This window comes from Triticum aestivum, chromosome 1D (genome assembly GCF_018294505.1).
Source record: "Triticum aestivum cultivar Chinese Spring chromosome 1D, IWGSC CS RefSeq v2.1, whole genome shotgun sequence".
NCBI lineage: Eukaryota > Viridiplantae > Streptophyta > Magnoliopsida > Poales > Poaceae > Triticum > Triticum aestivum.
This window is the reverse complement of record NC_057796.1, coordinates 370,521,848-370,540,897: the sequence shown is the minus strand read 5'-3', so window position 1 is coordinate 370,540,897 and position 19,050 is coordinate 370,521,848. Positions and strand designations below refer to the sequence as shown.

The 19,050-nt window shown below is 47.0% G+C and overlaps 2 protein-coding genes across 3 annotated transcripts; one reads left to right on the top strand and one right to left on the bottom strand.

Moving 5' to 3' along the window:
* Positions 1-3,764: 3,764 nt before the first annotated feature.
* Positions 3,765-5,973, top strand: LOC123182160 (fructose-1,6-bisphosphatase, cytosolic; the record flags this gene model as incomplete). The annotated part of the gene is given in 10 exon segments (XM_044594631.1): positions 3,765-3,971; positions 4,071-4,145; positions 4,233-4,361; positions 4,501-4,614; positions 4,705-4,791; positions 4,900-4,970; positions 5,053-5,118; positions 5,250-5,336; positions 5,437-5,512; positions 5,699-5,973. Coding segments are annotated over 10 exon segments (1,026 nt in total). The 3' UTR covers positions 5,813-5,973.
* Positions 5,974-6,346: 373 nt separating this feature from the next.
* On the bottom strand, positions 6,347-8,243 carry LOC123182157 (uncharacterized). Of its 2 annotated transcripts, none has more exons than XM_044594629.1 (4): positions 7,834-8,243; positions 7,417-7,717; positions 6,666-7,334; positions 6,347-6,583 (listed from the first exon to the last, which is right to left on the bottom strand). In XM_044594629.1, exons 1-4 carry the CDS (start codon positions 8,097-8,099, stop codon positions 6,497-6,499), a joined length of 1,323 nt encoding a protein of 440 aa, XP_044450564.1. In that variant the 5' UTR covers positions 8,100-8,243; the 3' UTR covers positions 6,347-6,496. The 2 variants fall into 2 exon arrangements, with proteins under 2 accessions (XP_044450564.1, XP_044450565.1); XM_044594630.1 differs by having other exon boundaries at positions 7,417-7,708.
* Between the last annotated feature and the right edge of the window lie 10,807 nt (positions 8,244-19,050).

The window sequence follows — 19,050 nt, the reverse complement described above, 5'->3', positions numbered from 1 at the left end:
CAATGTTGGCAGAACTGTTTTAATGCAGTTCTAGTAGTGGCGATAGCATATATCATTAGGGAGAGGAGACCAAGGGAGATAAGTCGTTTTAGTGACGACGAGGACAGGCATAAGATTAGGAGCTATGTGCTGAAAAATATATGTGATGGGTCTTGAAGTAACATGCTATGACGAGCCACGTTTAACTGAAGGAACATTCTGTATGTGGGAGGTGTGGGCTGCATGACAGCGTGCATATTACAGTTGAAGAAAACTTACTCTGTATGTGCATTGTGTGAATCATGAATATCTTATTTATACATGATCACATCAGTACAAAAGTACTATATTCTTTCCACTTACTTTCATTGGCTAGCTGCCTACACATTTCCTCTTTGGCGTTGGCTCCAACAGTTTTGACTGCGAGTCGCTTTAGTTATCTCAAATCTTTGGCAGGCCTGTCATCTTTGGACAAGAATAATAAGTAGAATCTTTTTCACGGCTCGATAGAGAATTCGATGGTGGACCTTGTTAACAATGTTCATGCACTTGCTGAAGACCATTTATATAGGAGGGTTCTTGTTGGCACATCAAAAGGGTCCACTGGCTTTTGCAGTAGTTTGTCACATTATTTAGGATTTTTATGTGTTTCAAACATTTAAAATATGCATATGTTCTAGTAAAGGAAATTAGATAGATCATAAACAAGGAGAAATTTTCCGAGTACAAAAACTATGTATTAAGTGGTATGAAGAATCATGTGTATATAAGTACAAGAAAGACCGAAAGAGGCCACATGACATTGTCTCTCCTATACCTGTGTGTTCAGTTCTGAAAAGAAAGGAATCATGTGCATCCAAACAGGTCGTGATTGGCAACTAGAGTCATTTGATATGTTTTTTTAGAAAAGGGGGACATCCCCGGTCTCTGCATCAGAATGATGCATACGGTCACCTTTATTAGCAAGCAAATAGGTCCAACAAAAGTCTTAAAGTCTCGAACAAAAGCTGCTCACAAAGAGCTAAGGAACAAAAAAGAAAGCCACAACCGGCTGACAAAAGATAGATAGGAAAACTAATTGCCTATCCTATTACATGACCGCCTTGCCTGCTGCTACATCCTCACCGCCCTAACTGGAGCGTTCAGTCTACAATCGTTGTCGTCGGTGTGTGGCGCCTCGCCTGCTGCTACATCCTCACCGCAGCCTGCCTGACACCTATTCCTATGGTTAATGGATACCGGTGCTCTGCTACATGTCCGCCGCCGCTGCCCCGTCGCAGTAGCACCCAGTTGGAAGGCGGAATGATTCGTTCATGATTTGTGTGAGACGAACTGGCTTTATCCTAGTAAACGGGCCTATTAATGATCAGTGGCGAGATAGTGGATGAAAGGAATATGGGCAGGCCCTCGTTTCGTATGCCACCTACATTTGCTGCGTGCCGCACAACGTGATAACGCACAGCATGTGTGTGTGACACAATGTGGTAAAAGAAGTTGAGGTGACGTGTGTGTGACACAACTTGGTAGAAGAAGTTGAGGTGACGTGGCTAAAGAAGGCAGAGAACCCATGTCAACCTGTGGTGGGTGCCTCTTGTAATTCGGGGGCTGCTGATGTGGATAGCTTGCATGTTAATATAAATAAAGTAGTGGGGTGAATCTCTTAGGTATATAGGATAAGCATAACACCAGCTTCATGTTTCTCGCCTTTGCCAAGTCATGCTCCATAAAGATGATTGTATCATCTACGTACTGTAGGACAGAAACACCTCCATCAACTAGATGAGGTACCAAACTACCTACTTGGCTAGCATCCTTAGCCCTCCCTATTAGAATCGTCAACATGTCAACTACAATGTTGAATAGAATAGGTGACATTGGATCTCCTTGTCTCAAGCCCTTATGTGTTTGAAAATAGCGACCTATATCATCATTCACTTTAATTTCAACACTTCTTTTTTGCGTGAAAGATTCTACCTGTTGTCGCCAGGCTTGATCAAAACCTTTCATCCTCAACGCTTGTTGGAGGAATGGCCATTTGACTTTGTCGTACGCTTTTTTGAAATCTACTTTGAAAACTACCCTATTTAGTTTTTTCGTATGGATTTCATGGAGCGTTTCATGCAGGACCACCACCCCTTCAAGGATGTTTCTATCCGGCATGAAAGCAGTTCGGGACGGCTGCACCACAGAATGTGCAATCTGCGTGAGCCTATTTGTCCCAACCTTGGTGAAGATTTTGAAACTTGCATTCAGAAGACAGATGAGCCTGAACTGCTCAATTCGTACAGCCTCTGTTTTCTTAGGAAGCAAAGTGATGGTTCCAAAATTCAGATGAAACAAGTGAAGCTGTCCAGCGAATAAATCCTGGAACATCGGAAGCAAATCCCCTTTGATAATATGCCAGCACCTTTTATAAAACTCCGCCGGAAATCCATCCGGCCCCGGAGCTTTATTATTCTTCATCTGAGAAATAGCTTCAAACACCTCTTTCTCCGAGAACGGGGCAGATAAAATATCATTCTCATCTGAAACAAGCTGAGGGACATCCTCATTCCGCGACTCATCTAGAGTTACGAAATTATCCTCCGGAGGCCCAAAAAGCTGTTTATAATAATCAGTGATGTACAATTTTAAGTTCTCCTGTCCTACAATCGTCCCTTCATCTTCCTCAAGCTGAAAGATCCTTTTATTTCTATGCTTGCCATTGGCGATCATATGAAAGAATTGAGTGTTGGCGTCCCCCTGGACCACTTTACGAACCTTCGCCCGCAATGCCCACTTCAATTCTTCTTCTCGCAGGAGCTCTTTTAATCGCATCTCCGCATCTAATTTAACATGAAGTTCCGTTGAATCTAGGATCATGGACTCGGCTTTTACATCCAAGGCCTGAATAGCAAGCAATTCCAACAGTCGGCCAAACAGCAACATTGGAACCGTGGCAATTTCAAAATTTCAACCCCGGAGATGAACTGGAATTTGGCACTTGAGTTCTGCAGACCAATTCAATTCCTGCAACCAAGCGGAGGGCCTCAGATTTTCTGCAAACATTTGTTGCTGAAAGTTGATCATGATATGGTTGATGATGGCCACTCCTACATAGCACGCCATAGCAGCTGTTGCATCATGTACGGTTGAGGCTGACGGGCGATGGCTACAGGTCCTGAGTACCTAGGAAACAGCCCATGACATCAGCTCAAGCGCTGCTTCTTGTTGCCCCAAGGCGAAGCCTATCTATCCGTTCGTTGTCTACTTTAATGCCACTTCTTTGTGAAGCTTCATTAGTCAACCGAATGCAACGTGCTTGACAGGGATGCTCGGGCCTTTTTCTTCTTCTTCTTTATCACTGTACGTGTAAACACATGAGGATCACAGGATCAGGTCGAGTCGAACATAGGATAGGAGTAGTACGAACGGCGTCCGGGAGGAAATTATATTAGTATCACCGGAGTAGTGTCCTGGTCAAATGGGCACAAGCGCTTCCAGTAAGTAATCCAGTTGCTCCTCCCCTTCTTTCCCGGACACGTCTGGCCGCGCTGCCGTGCCGAGCATATCCACGCTACGCTACACCGACGTGGAAGCCCCCACCGCACCTCATCCGGCACGCCTCCCACCGGCTTCGGCCTATATCAATCTCCGGGCCGCGCACCGGATGCCGCCTCCCATTTCCCCCTCCCATCTCTAACAACCATCCGCGGGCGGTGCAATCTGTTTGTATCCGTCGCTCGCTCCCGACGACCGAGAAGAGCTAGCGCCGTTGCTCGGCGGAGGCCAGGCGAGAAGAGGAGATGGACCACGCGGCGGAGGCGCAGCGGACGGACCTGATGACGATCACGCGGCACGCGCTGAACGAGCAGGGGCGGCACCCGGAGTCCCGGGGCGACTTCACCATCCTCCTCTCCCACATCGTCCTCGGCTGCAAGTTCGTCGCCTCCGCCGTCAACAAGGCCGGCCTCGCCAAGCTCATCGGCCTCGCCGGCGAGACCAACGTCCAGGCAAGCGATCCAGCACACATGATCCAAGTCCTCTAGCCGAGTCCCTTTCTCGCCTAGCTTGTTTATTAATGTCTGCGCGCGCGGTTGACCGGAGGGCAGGGGGAGGAGCAGAAGAAGCTGGACGTGCTCTCCAACGAGGTCTTTGTCAAGGCGCTCGTCAGCAGCGGCCGCACCGTAATGCACTCTTCTCACTCTCCTACACATGGGCAAAGTAAACTACAATCCTGAGCCAAGGATCTGACTTTGCCGTGCTGCGTGCAGTGTGTGCTCGTGTCTGAAGAGAACGAGGCGGCCATCTTCGTGGACGCGCCCCTCCGCGGAAAGTACTGCGTGTGCTTCGACCCGTTGGACGGCTCCTCCAACATCGACTGCGGCGTCTCCATCGGCACGGTATGCGCTCCTCTTACTCTGCTACTCCGAGCAGAGCTGCTACCTGTTGACTGGTTCAGCACATCGTTCAAAAAACGAAGGTACTATGTCGACCGGTTAGTTACTGTTATCTGATCGGCGTTTTCATTCTGCTCTGTAGATCTTTGGAATCTACATGATCAAAGACAAGGACAACGCGACTCTGGAGGACGTGCTGCAACCCGGGACCCACATGATCGCCGCTGGCTACTGCATGTACGGGAGCTCATGCACGGTAATTATGTTCCCTGATGATGTATTTTCACTCCCATTACTTCACCCCACCTCTTCATCCTAGATTCAACGTTGTTCTGGTTTACCGCAGCTTGTGTTGAGCACTGGGAACGGTGTAAATGGCTTCACTCTTGATCCTTCCCTGGGAGAGTTCATACTTACCCATCCCAACATAAAGGTTTGTGATACAGCTTACAGCAACACAGTCCTTTCTACAATTTATTCACTGATGTGCAACAAAAGGTTAGCCTATTTTTTATCATATATGTGCTTCCTGGTTGTGCAGATACCAAACAAAGGGAAGATCTACTCGGTGAACGAAGGAAATGCCAGAAACTGGGACGCGCCTACAGCGAAGTACGCAGTACATCTCATTTCAAGTTCACAAACATCAGTGTCTCTTAACAAGTTAAGCTGACTTCTCCAGCCAACATTGCAGGTACGTAGAGAGATGCAAGTTTCCCCAAGACGGCTCATCACCAAAATCCTTGAGATATATTGGAAGGTCAGTGTCAGTCTTTCAGCTGTTTGTCTGACAGCAAACTGAAACCCTTCCACATCTAATTCAGTCTGATTGCTCCTGTTTTACTGAACTTGATAGTTTTGCTATGTTGTTCTGCTCCTTCTGAATTTTAGTATGGTTGCTGATGTTCATCGCACCCTGCTCTACGGAGGCATATTTCTGTACCCCGCCGACAAGAAGAGCCCCAACGGGAAGCTTCGGTACGCTGATGCTTAGCAGCCTTCTTCCTTCGTGGTATCCCCAGCTGATTACGCTTATCCAATGTGCATTCCTGAGGCTGGTGAAATGTCGTATTTTCAGTGTTCTGTACGAGGTTTTCCCCATGTCGTTCCTGATGGAGCAAGCCGGAGGCCAGTCTTTCACCGGCAAACATCGGGTAAGGCCACTGAATTCACCGAATTCCTTTTTACCAGAGCAGCACTTTCTACTTTGATACTATGCCACTTCGTCTGATTCAGAGCATGTGCTATTTTACAGAATCGTAGTATCATCTTAACTTCATGTGATTGCTGATCTTTGGCGTGCTGTAACTGAAAAATGGCTTGCTGCGTTTGCATTGCAGGCCCTTGAAATTGTTCCTTCTGAGATACACCAGAGGTCTCCGATATTCCTCGGGAGCTACGATGATGTGGAGGAGATTAAATCACTGTACGCTGCGGAGTCGAGCACCGCCTGATCTGAGTACCTGAAGACACATACACATGTTCCGCATCGGGTAGCTAAAAGAAAAGGTTATGTTCCGCGTTGTGACAAAACTCCTTAGGTAGTGTTATGGTGATTCTGAGATCATTGTCATGGCCTCGATGTAACAATATCCGTGTATACATATATTTGACATATTGCACGCCATTTTAACAAGTATTTCCTCTGTAAAGAAATATAAGATCGTATATTTCTTTACAGAGGGAGTACTCCAAGAGAGCGGTACGTCATACCAGGGAGGGGTTCCCCAAGGGAACAATCCTTCCCTTAGGTGGTGTCTAACGAGTGAACGATTGTGTTTTGACCAAAATTTGTTTTGCACTTCCGATCACGGACCACACCCCCTTAATTTTCTCTCATGGCTGTCAGCCAAGATCAATTCCAACATATATATGTAGTTCATCATTATCAATAATAAGAGTTCATTGATCTTGTAATTCATCACAGTTTTACATTCAGAGCAAGGAAACCACCACAAAACAGAAGCCTCATGCATTCAGACACCAACTAAGTTCGCAAGGGGACTGGACAAAACGATCATATACAGGAGAGCACGGCACCACCACCTGGTCATATTAAACAGAACCAAAAAAACTACCACCAGGACTTACTGATCAAGCGAATGCACGACCAGGCTCATCTCAACAGGCTGTGGCCGTCAAGTTGAATGTTCCTCCAGCCTACCGATGAACACGTCTGTCAGCGGTGTCTTGGAGGTAAGCATGGCCCGCAGCAGCACAACAGCCTGCAAGACAACGAAACCTCAACGATCTGGACACAGCAACTGGTCTGCATAAATCTGAAATTCTATCTACCTTATTACGTACCTCTTGTTTCGTGATGTCAATGTCCATCTCCACCACGTTTGCCTTGTCTCTGCCACGCCAGTGCTTCGTCACAGACATCGCGGAGGCCTGGTGCACTAGCAGATCATCGTCTACCACGTACTTTCGGTCTTCGACAAGGTCATAACAACAGCCAACACACGAGCTATGGGATACTAGACCCATGAAGTTCTTTGGTTCCACGGCGTCTTTTTTGGGAGCGGAGCAGTCAGGATGCCTGCAGAACGGGCTAAGGGGTGGATTCAGCAACGTCTCAGCGGGGTACCCACCTGCTATGAAGCCTGCCGCGTCGAGCTCGACGACGCTGGCGTACAGATTGGCCATGCCGCCGGTGCCGAGAGGAGAGGCGAGGCCACTGTCGTTCATGTTCTTGATCACACAGCCCAGTGGGTAAGCCAAGAAACCGAGAAGCAGATCCACGAAATCATGCTTGCATTCAGCATACATGACCTTCTTCTCCTTGGCGTCGTAAAAAAACTTGGTCTTGAATTCTGATGAAGTTCCCGGGTCTTCATAGAGAGTTACCGCGATTTTCTGGTTGATGCTCGGTTTCATAGTGGCACGAGCATCCTGACCACCGGTTCCCATGGGTAGAAAAACATCGGTGAATATGGTATCCGACGACAGAGAGGCCTTCAGCAAGGATATAACCTAAAGTTATACAGAATAATCCAAGTTAAGTTGTTACTAGAGTAGAGAAAATGCTTCAACCTCTAGGAGTAAATTGTGCTACCTTGGGCCAGCTGACACACACTTCCACCTCCTCAAACCCGGGGAAGGCGGCCTCAGATTCAGAGCTGAACCTGTGAATCAGCGAAGTGCATGCCGGCGTGATCGTCCAGTCATCGCTGATCACAAACCGTTCTTTGCACCTCACGAACTTACCGGGCGAAGAGCTTGCCCCACTGTACGCACGCGCAAGTCTGTCCATGACTTTCCAACAGCTACAGAGATTGCCGTTCACCTTCAGGTTCGGCTGGCTCTTGACGGACGCATCGTGGGCGAAGCAAAGATTGTACCTGAGCCTGAGAACACTAAGGTAAGTTTCAATAATAGAACTAAATCAAGAATTCAAGGTCAAGAAATCGGGCTAAAACTAGATCATCATGCATGCATTAATTCGTCTCGCAAGAGAAGAGAAGATACGTACCGGCCACCAAACTCATGGGCGGTCGACGGCGTGAGAAGCATGCCATGGCAGGCGTCAACCTTAAGCAGCTTGCCTCCCGCGAGGCGTCTGACGCTGTCGCAGAGGTTGGAGAGGCACCCCGGCGACGGCGCCACGCAGAACTGGATCGCGGACAGCGGAAGCGTGAGGAAGCTGAGGAGGACGTCGACCAAGTCGGAGCCCGCGTCGGCGAACAGCACGCGGTTGCGCGACTTGTCGACGGCGAGGTTAATCTTGATGGAATCCATGGGTGCAGACTATTCGTACTGGTTCAGGAGAACTGTGGGATGGATGGATATGCAGATAGTCGAAATTTGAGGAGTAAAGCGCGAATTTGAGGGCTTTTGTTCCCCCATTCCAGTGCCCCTTTACTCCGAGCGAGTGCAGTGAGGTTCGTTCCTCTATATGCTTTACTTTTTCTTTTTTTGATTGAGAGGACTCTTTATACTTTACTGCTTTACGTATTTTTGTTCTTATATATGTGGTTTAGCCCACTGACATCTATATATTTACTTATTCACGGGGTGATGTTGGCTAAGAAAAGATAGTTGCACAGATGACAACCGCCGTCGCTTGATGTAGAGGCCCGGGGTTTCAATCTCCTCTCCGAAAAACAAAAGAAAAATGACAGCCATCCAATTAAAATCTTTTTTTGTGAGAATTAAAATCTTCTTTTCTATTTGCACAATTCTCACAATGTTTTTTTTTCTTGAGGTAAAACCATCACGGCGAAGTATATTAATCGGGCACAATGGTTACATTGTCAGCGACCACAGGACGGATTAAAACTAGAAATTTTATACGACATTGTCGTCAAAGTGTTTAGCTAAAACATGTCGTCAGTCATAGCTTAGCTTCTTTCAGTCGAGTAGAAGCAAGAATGGCAATTCGGCTCGGATTAGGCCTTGCTAATGTACCTGCACTCTGTATGGAAGATGTTTCTCCACCTTGAGCTATGTAATCCCTTTTAACCCCGAAAAAAACCAACAAACATGTGTTCCCTCTTGGCCCTTCTAGAACAATGACTAAAAATTACACGTGTGAAGTTATGACAAAGAAAGGTACATTCTTCATAGATGGCCGAAGGTTCTGGTTACCGGGCGGTAATTCAATTACCGCCTGGTAACCGAGTTTCTTGCCCCCCACAATAAACACCTATACCGAGCAAACAAGTTTACATTATTAAACCTGAAAATTTTGAATTCAAATGCTCAAGATAGAGTTAAACACACGACATCTCTCTTCCAGTAAGGGGTTCTTTCAAGTTTACAATATCAAAACAACATTTTAGATATTTGCATTTAAGTTTTTTCAGCGCAACAACATATGCACCAAACGTTTTCTGAGAGAGGTGACAAGGAAGATGATCACGAAGCTCTAGCCGCCACTAGACGCCAACCCCTCTCGTGGTCGAGGCAAAGCCTATGCTGCGGCGACGATGGGAGGAGGTGCGGTTTAGGGGCAGTTTGTTGGGGAAGGCTTGGAGGTCTCGGAGGGCCGCTGGGGTAGGAGAAGGAGATGAGGGCTTGAGTGGATGTCTTCGTTAGGCGGCACTCGGCGGCGGCGTTGGTGAAGCTGGCGGTGGCTGGACGAATCTAGTCCGGTGTGCTTCTACGATGGCCGCTAGGCCACTTTGTTTCTATTAATGGAAATCGGGGAGAAACACTTTATGTGCAAATGTTATTTTGTAGGGCGGAAAATATTTAAAATGCTTCAACATGTATGTCCCTTTTTCAATAAGGAAGATAACACCTGGCTTTCGCATCAAGCGATGCACACAACCATCTTTACTATAGTATTCAACAGTCTGACATAACAAATCCATGGATCAACTCACAACCACCTTCATGATGATCTATGTTGCTACACCTACTAGTTTGATGATGTTTCTTGACTTCGCACCAACACCAGGTAATCTGGTGGCCTCACTAAGCCGCCCCACGGCGAGCCGAGAGCACTAACCGGTCTACCAAACCCTTAGCACAAACGGTGTGCGCACACTCTGGAATACGTTGTTGTCATCTTCTGTGGTCCCATCTTTAGGATCGATCAACACATTAACCTTGTCAGGCCCAACTGTCGTTGCCGCCACCACGTCAACAGACAGTGCCACCTGAAGGAAATATGCCCTAGAGGCAATAATAAAGTTATTATTTATTTCCTTATTTCATGATAAATGTTTATTATTCATGCTAGAATTGTATTAACCGGAAACATAATACATGTGTGAATAGATATACAAACATAGTGTCACTAGTATGCCTCTACTTGACTAGCTCGTTGATCAAAGATGGTTGAGTTTCCTAGCCATAGACATGAGTTGTCATTTGATTAACGGGATCACATCATTAGAGAATGATGTGATTGACTTGACCCATTCCGTTAGCTTAGCACTTGATCGTTTAGTTTACTGCTATTGCTTTCTTCATGACTTATACATGTTCCTATGACTATGAGATTATGCAACTCCCGATTACCGGAGGAACACTTTGTGTGCTACCAAACGTCACAACGTAACTGGGTGATTATAAAGGTGCTCTACAGGTGTCTCCGATGGTACTTGTTGGGTTGGCATAGATCGAGATTAGGATTTGTCACTCTGATTGCCGGAGAGGTATCTCTTGGCCCTCTCGGTAATGCACATCACTATAAGCCTTGCAAGCAATGTGACTAATGAGTTAGTTGCGGGATGATGCATTACGGAACGAGTAAAGAGACTTGCCGGTAACGAGATTGAGCTAGGTATTGAGATACCGACGATCGAATCTCGGGCAAGTAACATACCGATGACAAAGGGAACAACGTATGTTGTTATGCGGTCTGACCGATAAAGATCTTCGTAGGATATGTAGGAACCAATATGAGCATCCAGGTTCTACTATTGGTTATTAACCGGAGACGTGTCTCGGTCATGTCTACATAGTTCTCGAACCCGTAGGGTCCGCACGCTTAAAGTTCGGTGACGATTGGTATTATGAGTTTATGTGTTTTGATGTACCGAAGGTAGTTCGGAGTCCCGGATATGATCACGGACATGACGAGGAGCCTCGAAATGGGCGAGACATAAAGATCAATATATTGGACGGCTATATTCGGACACCGGAAGTGTTCCAGGTGGTTTCGGAGAAAACCGGAGTGTCGGAGGGTTACCAGAACCCCCCGGGAGAAATAATGGGCCTTAGTGGAGAGAGAGAGGGCTGGCCTAGGGCAGGCCGCGCGCCCCTCCCCCTCTGGTCCGAATTGGACTAGGAGAGGGGGGAGGCGCCCCCCTTTCCTTCTCCCTCTCCCCCTTCCTTTCCCCCTCCTAGTAGGAGTAGGAAAAAGGGGAGTCCTACTCCTACTAGGAGGAGGACTCCTCCTCCTGGCGCGCCCACAAGAGGCCGGCCGGCCTCCCCCTTGCTCCTTTATATACGAGGGCAGGGGGCACCTCTAGACACACAACTTGATCTGTTGATCTCTCCCAGCCGTGTGCGGTGCCCCCCTCCACCATATGCCACCTCGGTAATATCGTAGCGGTGCTTAGGCAAAGCCCTGCGTCGGTAGCATCATCAACACCGTCATCACGCCGTCGTGCTGACGGAACTCTCCCGCAAAGCTCTGCTGGATCGGAGTTCGTGGGACGTCATCGTGCTGAACGTGTGCTGAACTCGGAGGTGCCGTACGTTCGGTACATTGATCGGTCGGATCGTGAAGACGTACGACTACAGCAACCGTGTTGTCATAACGCTTCCGCTTTCGGTCTACGATGGTACGTGGACGACACTCTCCCCTCGCGTTGCTATGCATCACCATGATCTTGCGTGTGCGTAGGATTTTTTTTGAAATTACTATGTTCCCCAACACCACCATCCTACACGCATCCATCAACATGCATCCGACGCCGAGACTCCATTGTGCCACGCCGCCGAGACCAGCCACCATTGATGCGATGTTAGAGTTGTGTTGAATATTGTGTACAAGGTAGGTTACAATTGGACTCTGAGTAGTATTGTGTTTAAATAGGATATGGAGTCGTGTCCTAATAGGACACTTGTATCCTAGGCCTCTCTAAAGGAAATATGCCCAAGAGGCAATAATAAAGTTGTTATTTATATTTACTTATATCGTGATAAATATTTATTATTCATGTCGTGGAATTGCCACGGCAGATGTCCTTAGTGTGACGACTTAGTCGTGAGGCCAACGCATCTATGTGGTAGCTTGAGAGGGGTTGGGCGGAATCGAGAGACGCAACATAAGACAAGGATTTAGGCAGCTTTGGGCCCCAGGAAACATCATCCGGTAATAACCCTACATGCTGTTTGTGGCTAGGTCTCATTATGATCATGAGGGAGTCGCCGGTAAGCCGGTTCTCCTCTAGTTGTGTCTAGCCCTAGAGATTATTGCTTCTTGCTTGTCCCTCTTGGGGAGCCCTGCCCCTCCTTATATAAGTTAGAGGGGCCGGTTACATGTGGAGTCCTAGTAGGATTAGGACTAGTCTATCTTCTCTTACAAGTTAATTACAAGTCCGGGTCTTGCTTCCTCGTAAAGGAAATATTCGTCATCCCTTTCCTTTTAATCCGGCCCATCATAACGTGAGACGGCCTTCTGGGCTTTAGGCCTTTCTTGTCCATCTGACCCGCCCGCCGGGTTACTAATGAGTCGCCAAGATCGGGCAGGTTATCTGTGAATCGCCAAGCCGCAGGGCGGGTCACCAGTGAGTCGCCAATTCCGGCCGGGTCATACCGTGGGGTATATCCCCGACATTAGCCCCCAGTTTAATTTTGATTTATCCATGTTAAACTGATCCTGTAAAATAAACACAAGAACAAACTTGATAGGTTGTGCTCCGGGTTAAATTTTTGTAAGCCGGCACCTGATCATCTTTAAATCCTTGTCATTTCCTTCTTGATACATGCCCATGAACTCATAGCAAATCTCCTTTAGTAGATATGTTCAAACTTTGTGAATGCAAAAAATCCAGATACTTATTTTGAGAAATCCGGGTCAATAGGTCAGCTTCAGAGTCAATTTACTCGCATTAGTCTCTTGTAGAGAAATATTGTAAGAAATAATCCACTTGAATCGGCTTCCAAAGCGCCGGCTTAATAAACATCTTAGACTCAAGATTCATCTGGTGATTCGCCAGTTTAAAGATGTAGAGGCTGGCTAGTTATAATTGCCAAAATTACCGTCTTGTAAATATTGATAACACCGGGTCATAACTGTTGCCGACGCCGGGTCATTATTATTGGTGACACCAGGTCATGCTTGTTGCAAACACCGGGTCAATCTGGTCTGCTCCAAACTGAGAATTTGAAGATTTTTTCTCCCTTATATGCATATCACCTGTAGCCCCCAAGGGCCGGGTCATTATATAATAATGAGCAGAGACTTTGTAAATATGATCATGTAAACTTGACTAGCAACGTGTATCCCCCAAGGGCCGGGTCAGTAAGATATTACCGAGCTGGGACTTTGTATATGATTCATTGATAATGACAGCATATGATGTAACCTCCACCATGGGGCTTGAACCCACGTCCACAAGGTTAAGAGCTTTGTACTCTACCAACCGAGTAGTGGATCTTTCAATATAATAGATTAAGGCTTGTGTACCTTGAATTTTCGACAGGAGCAATTGGTAGCCCCCAAGGGCCGGCTCATTACAATGTGATGAGTCGGGTCTTCAATAAGTTGAGCAAAAACAAATGTCTTTACATTAGCCCCCAAGTGCCATGGTGCATGCTGGCAGTGACATGGGACTTGCATATTTGATGTAATCTCAATTTGAATAATGTAGCCCCCAAGTGCCGGGTCGTAAGCCTGCAGCGACTCGGGACTATTCTTTCCATTGTAGAATAAATCATATCCATTGATAAAATAATAGCCATTGCGCTAAAGCGACTTTGAAAACCTCAATAATACCGGTTATTAATAACCATAATAAAATCCAGCCATGTTGGCTATTCAAGATAATATAATCCGGTATGAAAACCTCAATCATTCAATATCATGATGACAATCCAGCCAAGTTTGGCTATGAAAGATGTGAATACCTTATCGGTTGACAAGTAAATCTGGAGTTTAAATACTCGGCGGCTCTTGGCCGATGGTGAATTAATGCACATTCATGGTAAGCCAGAATTTTAATAACCCGATGGCTTATAGCCTTTGAGAAAATCCAGAATGGATACCCCTTTTGAAACATCAATTTTGATGATGATCTTGAACTTAATATAAGTCATAGTTCTGCAAATCCTGCACAGAGTTTAAACAACATATGCCCTGGCGACTTAACGTCAAAAGCCAGGGCGGGTAACCACCCAAATGTAGTCTTATCCTGCACATAATTAGATCACAAGATCCCTTGGCGGTTTACCGTAGGGCGGGTCATAATATCTCACATATAACCATTGATGTGTAACAAGGAGTCACAGATAAGCCTGTTTTGAATCATAACTTTGAAACATAACTATAATAATAATATTATACCTGTGATATTGAATTTTCACTGCCGGTTTATGTGACCTGTGCAGTAAGGGTGATAACCCAATCTTTGGAAATCAAGACTTCCAAATGTTTATGATTGTCATATGATGGCGACTTATCATCCAAAGTCAAACCGGGTTAAATAGCAACCACTCATATACACTTTAGATATGATCAAAAGAGCTTCAAATAAAATCCAAAAATTGTTTGCAAAAAGAAACTTCAAAAAATTTGAGGCTTCTGATTCGAATACGATCAGAAAACCGTCCCAAAGGGGTCAAGCTAAGATTCGAATACGATCATATAGCCCCCGGTGGCTTTGGCGTTGCCGATCAAGAGGGTACCGACAGCTATGTTCCCTTTGGTTCGAATACGACCTATGTTTGAACAGGAAGCCCCCAAATGACCTTGAGAGTTGTTTAAAGACGCTGATTCGAATACGATCCACGTCGGTTCCCAAAAGGGGTTGAGCTATGATTCGAATACGATCAAGAAGCCCCCTAGTGGGCTCGGCAGTGTGCCGATCAAGAGGGTACCAACATCTATGTTCTCTTTGGTTTGAATACGACCTATGTTTGAACAGGAAGCCCCCTAGTGATCATGAGAATATTTAACGACTCTGATTCGAATACGATCAGGGTCACACCTAAAGGGTTAAGCTAAATTCGAATACGATCAGCTCCCAATGGTCATTAAAGCAGGGTACCTGTGTTTGGATTGTGCTTTGTAACAGACTCTTTTTGATCCCTTTAATTTTTTCCTGAGAACTCGAACTTTTGCGAGAGATAAATTCTTTTTGAACCGAAAAAACCGGATATTGAGAGTTTCAAAGCTTTGTGATAAACAAATTTACCTTGAACCGGATTTTGAACCGGATTTGAGAGCTTCAAAACTTTGTGGCAGATAAATTTCCCTTGAACCGGATTTTAAACCGGATATTTAAGAGCTTCAGTGCTTTGTGGGAGATGTCAAGTCTCTTGAGCCGGATCTAAACCGGAATCCTTCTTTTTAAGCCGGAAATTTTCTGACGGCCTTTAAACTTTTTACCAATATGGCGGTAGCCTCCGGAACCGGGTTATTTTTCCCTCCAATGACCCGGAGTTCTTGAATGCATTGAAACCGACCAATGCTGCCGAGTCATATCATTGTAGCCCCCGAGTCTCAAGACGACTCGAGGAGTTGGCTTTGAGATTCTCCATATTGACCATAGCATAAGGTGTATATCATTGGTGTTGATAGCGCGATGTGAATCCACAGAAGGTTGAGGTGACTGCGGCGGGTTATAAATGATCCTGTATGAGCCGTGTCAGCAACTCGGCCAATGGTCCCTTCCAACTGGCTGTTTGAAGTTAACCAAACTTTAGTGGCGGCGACTTGTGCGCCTGCCCATTATCCATCCAATGCAGACGGCGGTTGATGATAATTTGCCTCCAATTTGAAAGAAAACCGGGCTACCCAAGCTGTGACTTGCTTTATACTCAATAAACACCTCATGCAGACAGGTGCGGCCCGGTGTGTTGATGTAGACCAGGCCGCGAGAGGAGGACGGAAAAGATGACCTCCGCATCAGAGGTGGCTCAAACAGATGAACCGGCCGCGGTGTTATAAACCGGCGCGGACGGGCAAGTTAATCACATCGTTTTGATGTAGTGAATAATTGTCTTGCATCAATAATATTGCAGACCAAGACAAAGATAAACTGCTCTTTGACAAAAAATATTATGTACCAATAAAATATATTTTAGATGGATATCACCTGATGTGCCAGGCCGGAAATAATCCGCCATGAAATTGATGATCGCTAGGTGAAGTTGAAGTCGCTCACTGGTGAACCGGCCGCGGCGTGGTAAACCGGTGCGAACGGGTGAGTCGGCCGCGACGTTTGTAAGCCGGCGCGGACAGCAAGTCAGCCACGGCGTTGTAAGCTGGCGCGGACACGTGAACCGGCGGTGAGGGCGGACGGGCGAGTCATCCGTGACGTTGTAAGGTGGTGCGGACGGGCGAGTCGGCCGCGGCGTTGTAAGCCAATGCGGTCAAGAGAGTCGGTCGCGGCGTTGTAAGCCAGTGCGGTCGAGAGAGTCGGCCGCCGCGTTGGAAACGGCACGGACGCGGGTGCGGTCTTGGTGAGTTGATGTAGATCGAGCTGTACGGGCGGCGGCTCGCGCACACGCGTTCAACATCAAGTGGGTGCGGATGCCCGTTCATGATGATGCTTAACACGTACTTCATACACATAGCATGGCACCACCTTTATAACGAATATTGCCCTGCACATAAAAATGTACATACCAAAGTAATTGTTCTTTGATTAAAAATATGTACTAGAAATAGATAAACACAATAGCACCTGATATATTTTGTCAGATGAACACGGATGATGGCATTAGTCAATGCTGGACAGGGTCAGACGAACGCCTAGACGTAGGTCTGATAAACAGTAGCACCCACGTGGCACAATGCATCTGCTGAATACAGCCGGCAGGCAAACTTCTCGGGCGTGTCATTTAATTTTTGATGTGATGGCTTGCCCCTTGTGACCACGTGAGAGCTTCCTTGGAGGTCTCGTTGACAGCATACTCTGGTAGATCGCTTCCTTTCCTTTGGATTGTACTGCGAAAACTAGGTTCTTTCTCCCACAGGAGGCGACGGGAGAACGGGGCGATTCGGCCGTGGTATATGCAGCGGGTGTTTCAGCGCCTCGATGCGACGGCCTGTGCGGGAGCGAGTCAGAAGCGGACAGGCGGGCGACGTGCGGTACGAGCGTCCCGGCGTGGAGACTCGCGCAGAAGCGGAGGGGCGTCGGCCGCGACGACGGCGCCGGCGGGTCTACAGATGCCGGCTGATGTGTAAACGCTGATTGAGACGCCTGTTAATGTTTGTAGCGCCTAGCCACCACAGGTGTGGATGTAGCAGCTTCCATAAAGCAGCGTGGTGGTACTTTGAAGTAATACTTTCCCTTCGGATCCCACATGGAGTATTTGATGTCTGTCGGTTCCTCAACGGCTCAACTGATTTGACTATTGTCAAGATACCATATTACTTAGCTTGATGGAAGTTGAATTGCCAGGTTCCTGGTCGCTTTTGCATGTGACTGCTACTGCCCTCTTTTTTCTTTTTACTCTGATCTGGTAGTATCCCTGGTGTTTACGTAGCCGTTGTACGGAGAACAAAAAACTGAACTAGCAGACTACTTCCCATGGAAGCAGTACTAGTTGTCAAATCAGCCTTGAATTTTACGTAGTGGGAACCGCACTGCTGGTTGGTAGTAGTATATCTTGAAATCAATCAAATCACTTTGGAATTGCTTCCGCGGTCGCTGACGGCCTGGTTGATCTGGGGGCCCCAGCAGTAACTAGGCGGTTTGAAGCAGTAACACAGGAAACAACGGGCGATGTGACAGCGACAGCAGCTTCAGAGTCCAAGTCGGAAACAAAGTCCTTGGATGACTCAGAGGGGATGCAGCGACTCATGGCACCAAGGCGGATTTGAAGACGAGGTGAAGATAGCCACGGAGACGGCGCTTGAGCCCGTGGTTGAGGTGGCAAAGAACGAGGAACGTGCCCGCAAGGCAGTTGAAGGCGGCGGCGGGCCTTTCCCATGGAGAGCCGATGGCGGCTCATAGTCAAAGTGATTCACGGTAGAAACTACTAGTAGCGGCTTGGACCTCCTTGGCCATCTTGCTGATCGACCGGATGAACACCTCGCCAAAATTTCTGATCTTGATAAAAGCTGATGTAGATCCTTCCAAAACAGATTTTTCTTCATCCGGAAAAATTGCGGACCTCTCGAAGCCTTAGCTAAGATCCCTCCAAGAACTCAACACCTCCGTGCGCAGGCCCCACGGTGGGCGCCAACTATCGTGGAATTGTCACGGCAGATGTCCTTAGTGTGAGGACTTAGTCGTGAGGCCAACGCATCTATGTGGTAGCTTGAGAGGGGTTGGGCGGAATCGAGAGACGCAACATAAGACAAGGATTTAGACAGCTTCGGGCCCCAGGAAACATCATCCGGTAATAACCCTACATGCTGTTTGTGGCTAGGTCTCATTATGATCATGAGGGAGTCGCCGGTAAGCCGGTTCTCCTCTAGTTGTGTCTAGCCCTAGAGATTATTTCTTCTTGCTTGTCCCTCTTGGGGAGCCCTGCCCCTCCTTATATAAGTTAGAGGGGCCGGTTACATGTGGAGTCCTAGTAGGACTAGGACTAGTCTATCTTCTCTTACAAGTTAATTACAAGTCCGGGTCTTGCTTCCTCGTAAAGGAAATATTCGTCATCCCTTTCCTTTTAATCCGGCCCATCATAACGTGAGCCGGCCTTCTGGGCTTTAGGCCTTTCTTGTCCATCTGACCCGCCCGCCGGGTTACTAATGAGTCGCCAAGATCGGGCAGGTTATCTATGAATCGCCAAGCCGCAGGGCGGGTCACCAGTGAGTCGCCAATTCCGGCCGGGTCATACCGCGGGGTATATCCCCGACAATTCATGCTAGAATTGTATTAACCGAAAACTTAGTACATGTGTGAATACATAGACAAAACAAAGTGTCCCTAGTATGCCTCTACTTGACTAGCTCGTTAAGCAAAGATGGTTAAGTTTCCTAACGATAGACATGTGTTGTCATCTGATGAACGGGATCACATCATTAGAGAATGATGTGATGGACAAGACCCATCCGTTAGCTTAGCATAATGATCGTTTAGTTTTATTGCTATTGCTTTGTTCATGACTTATA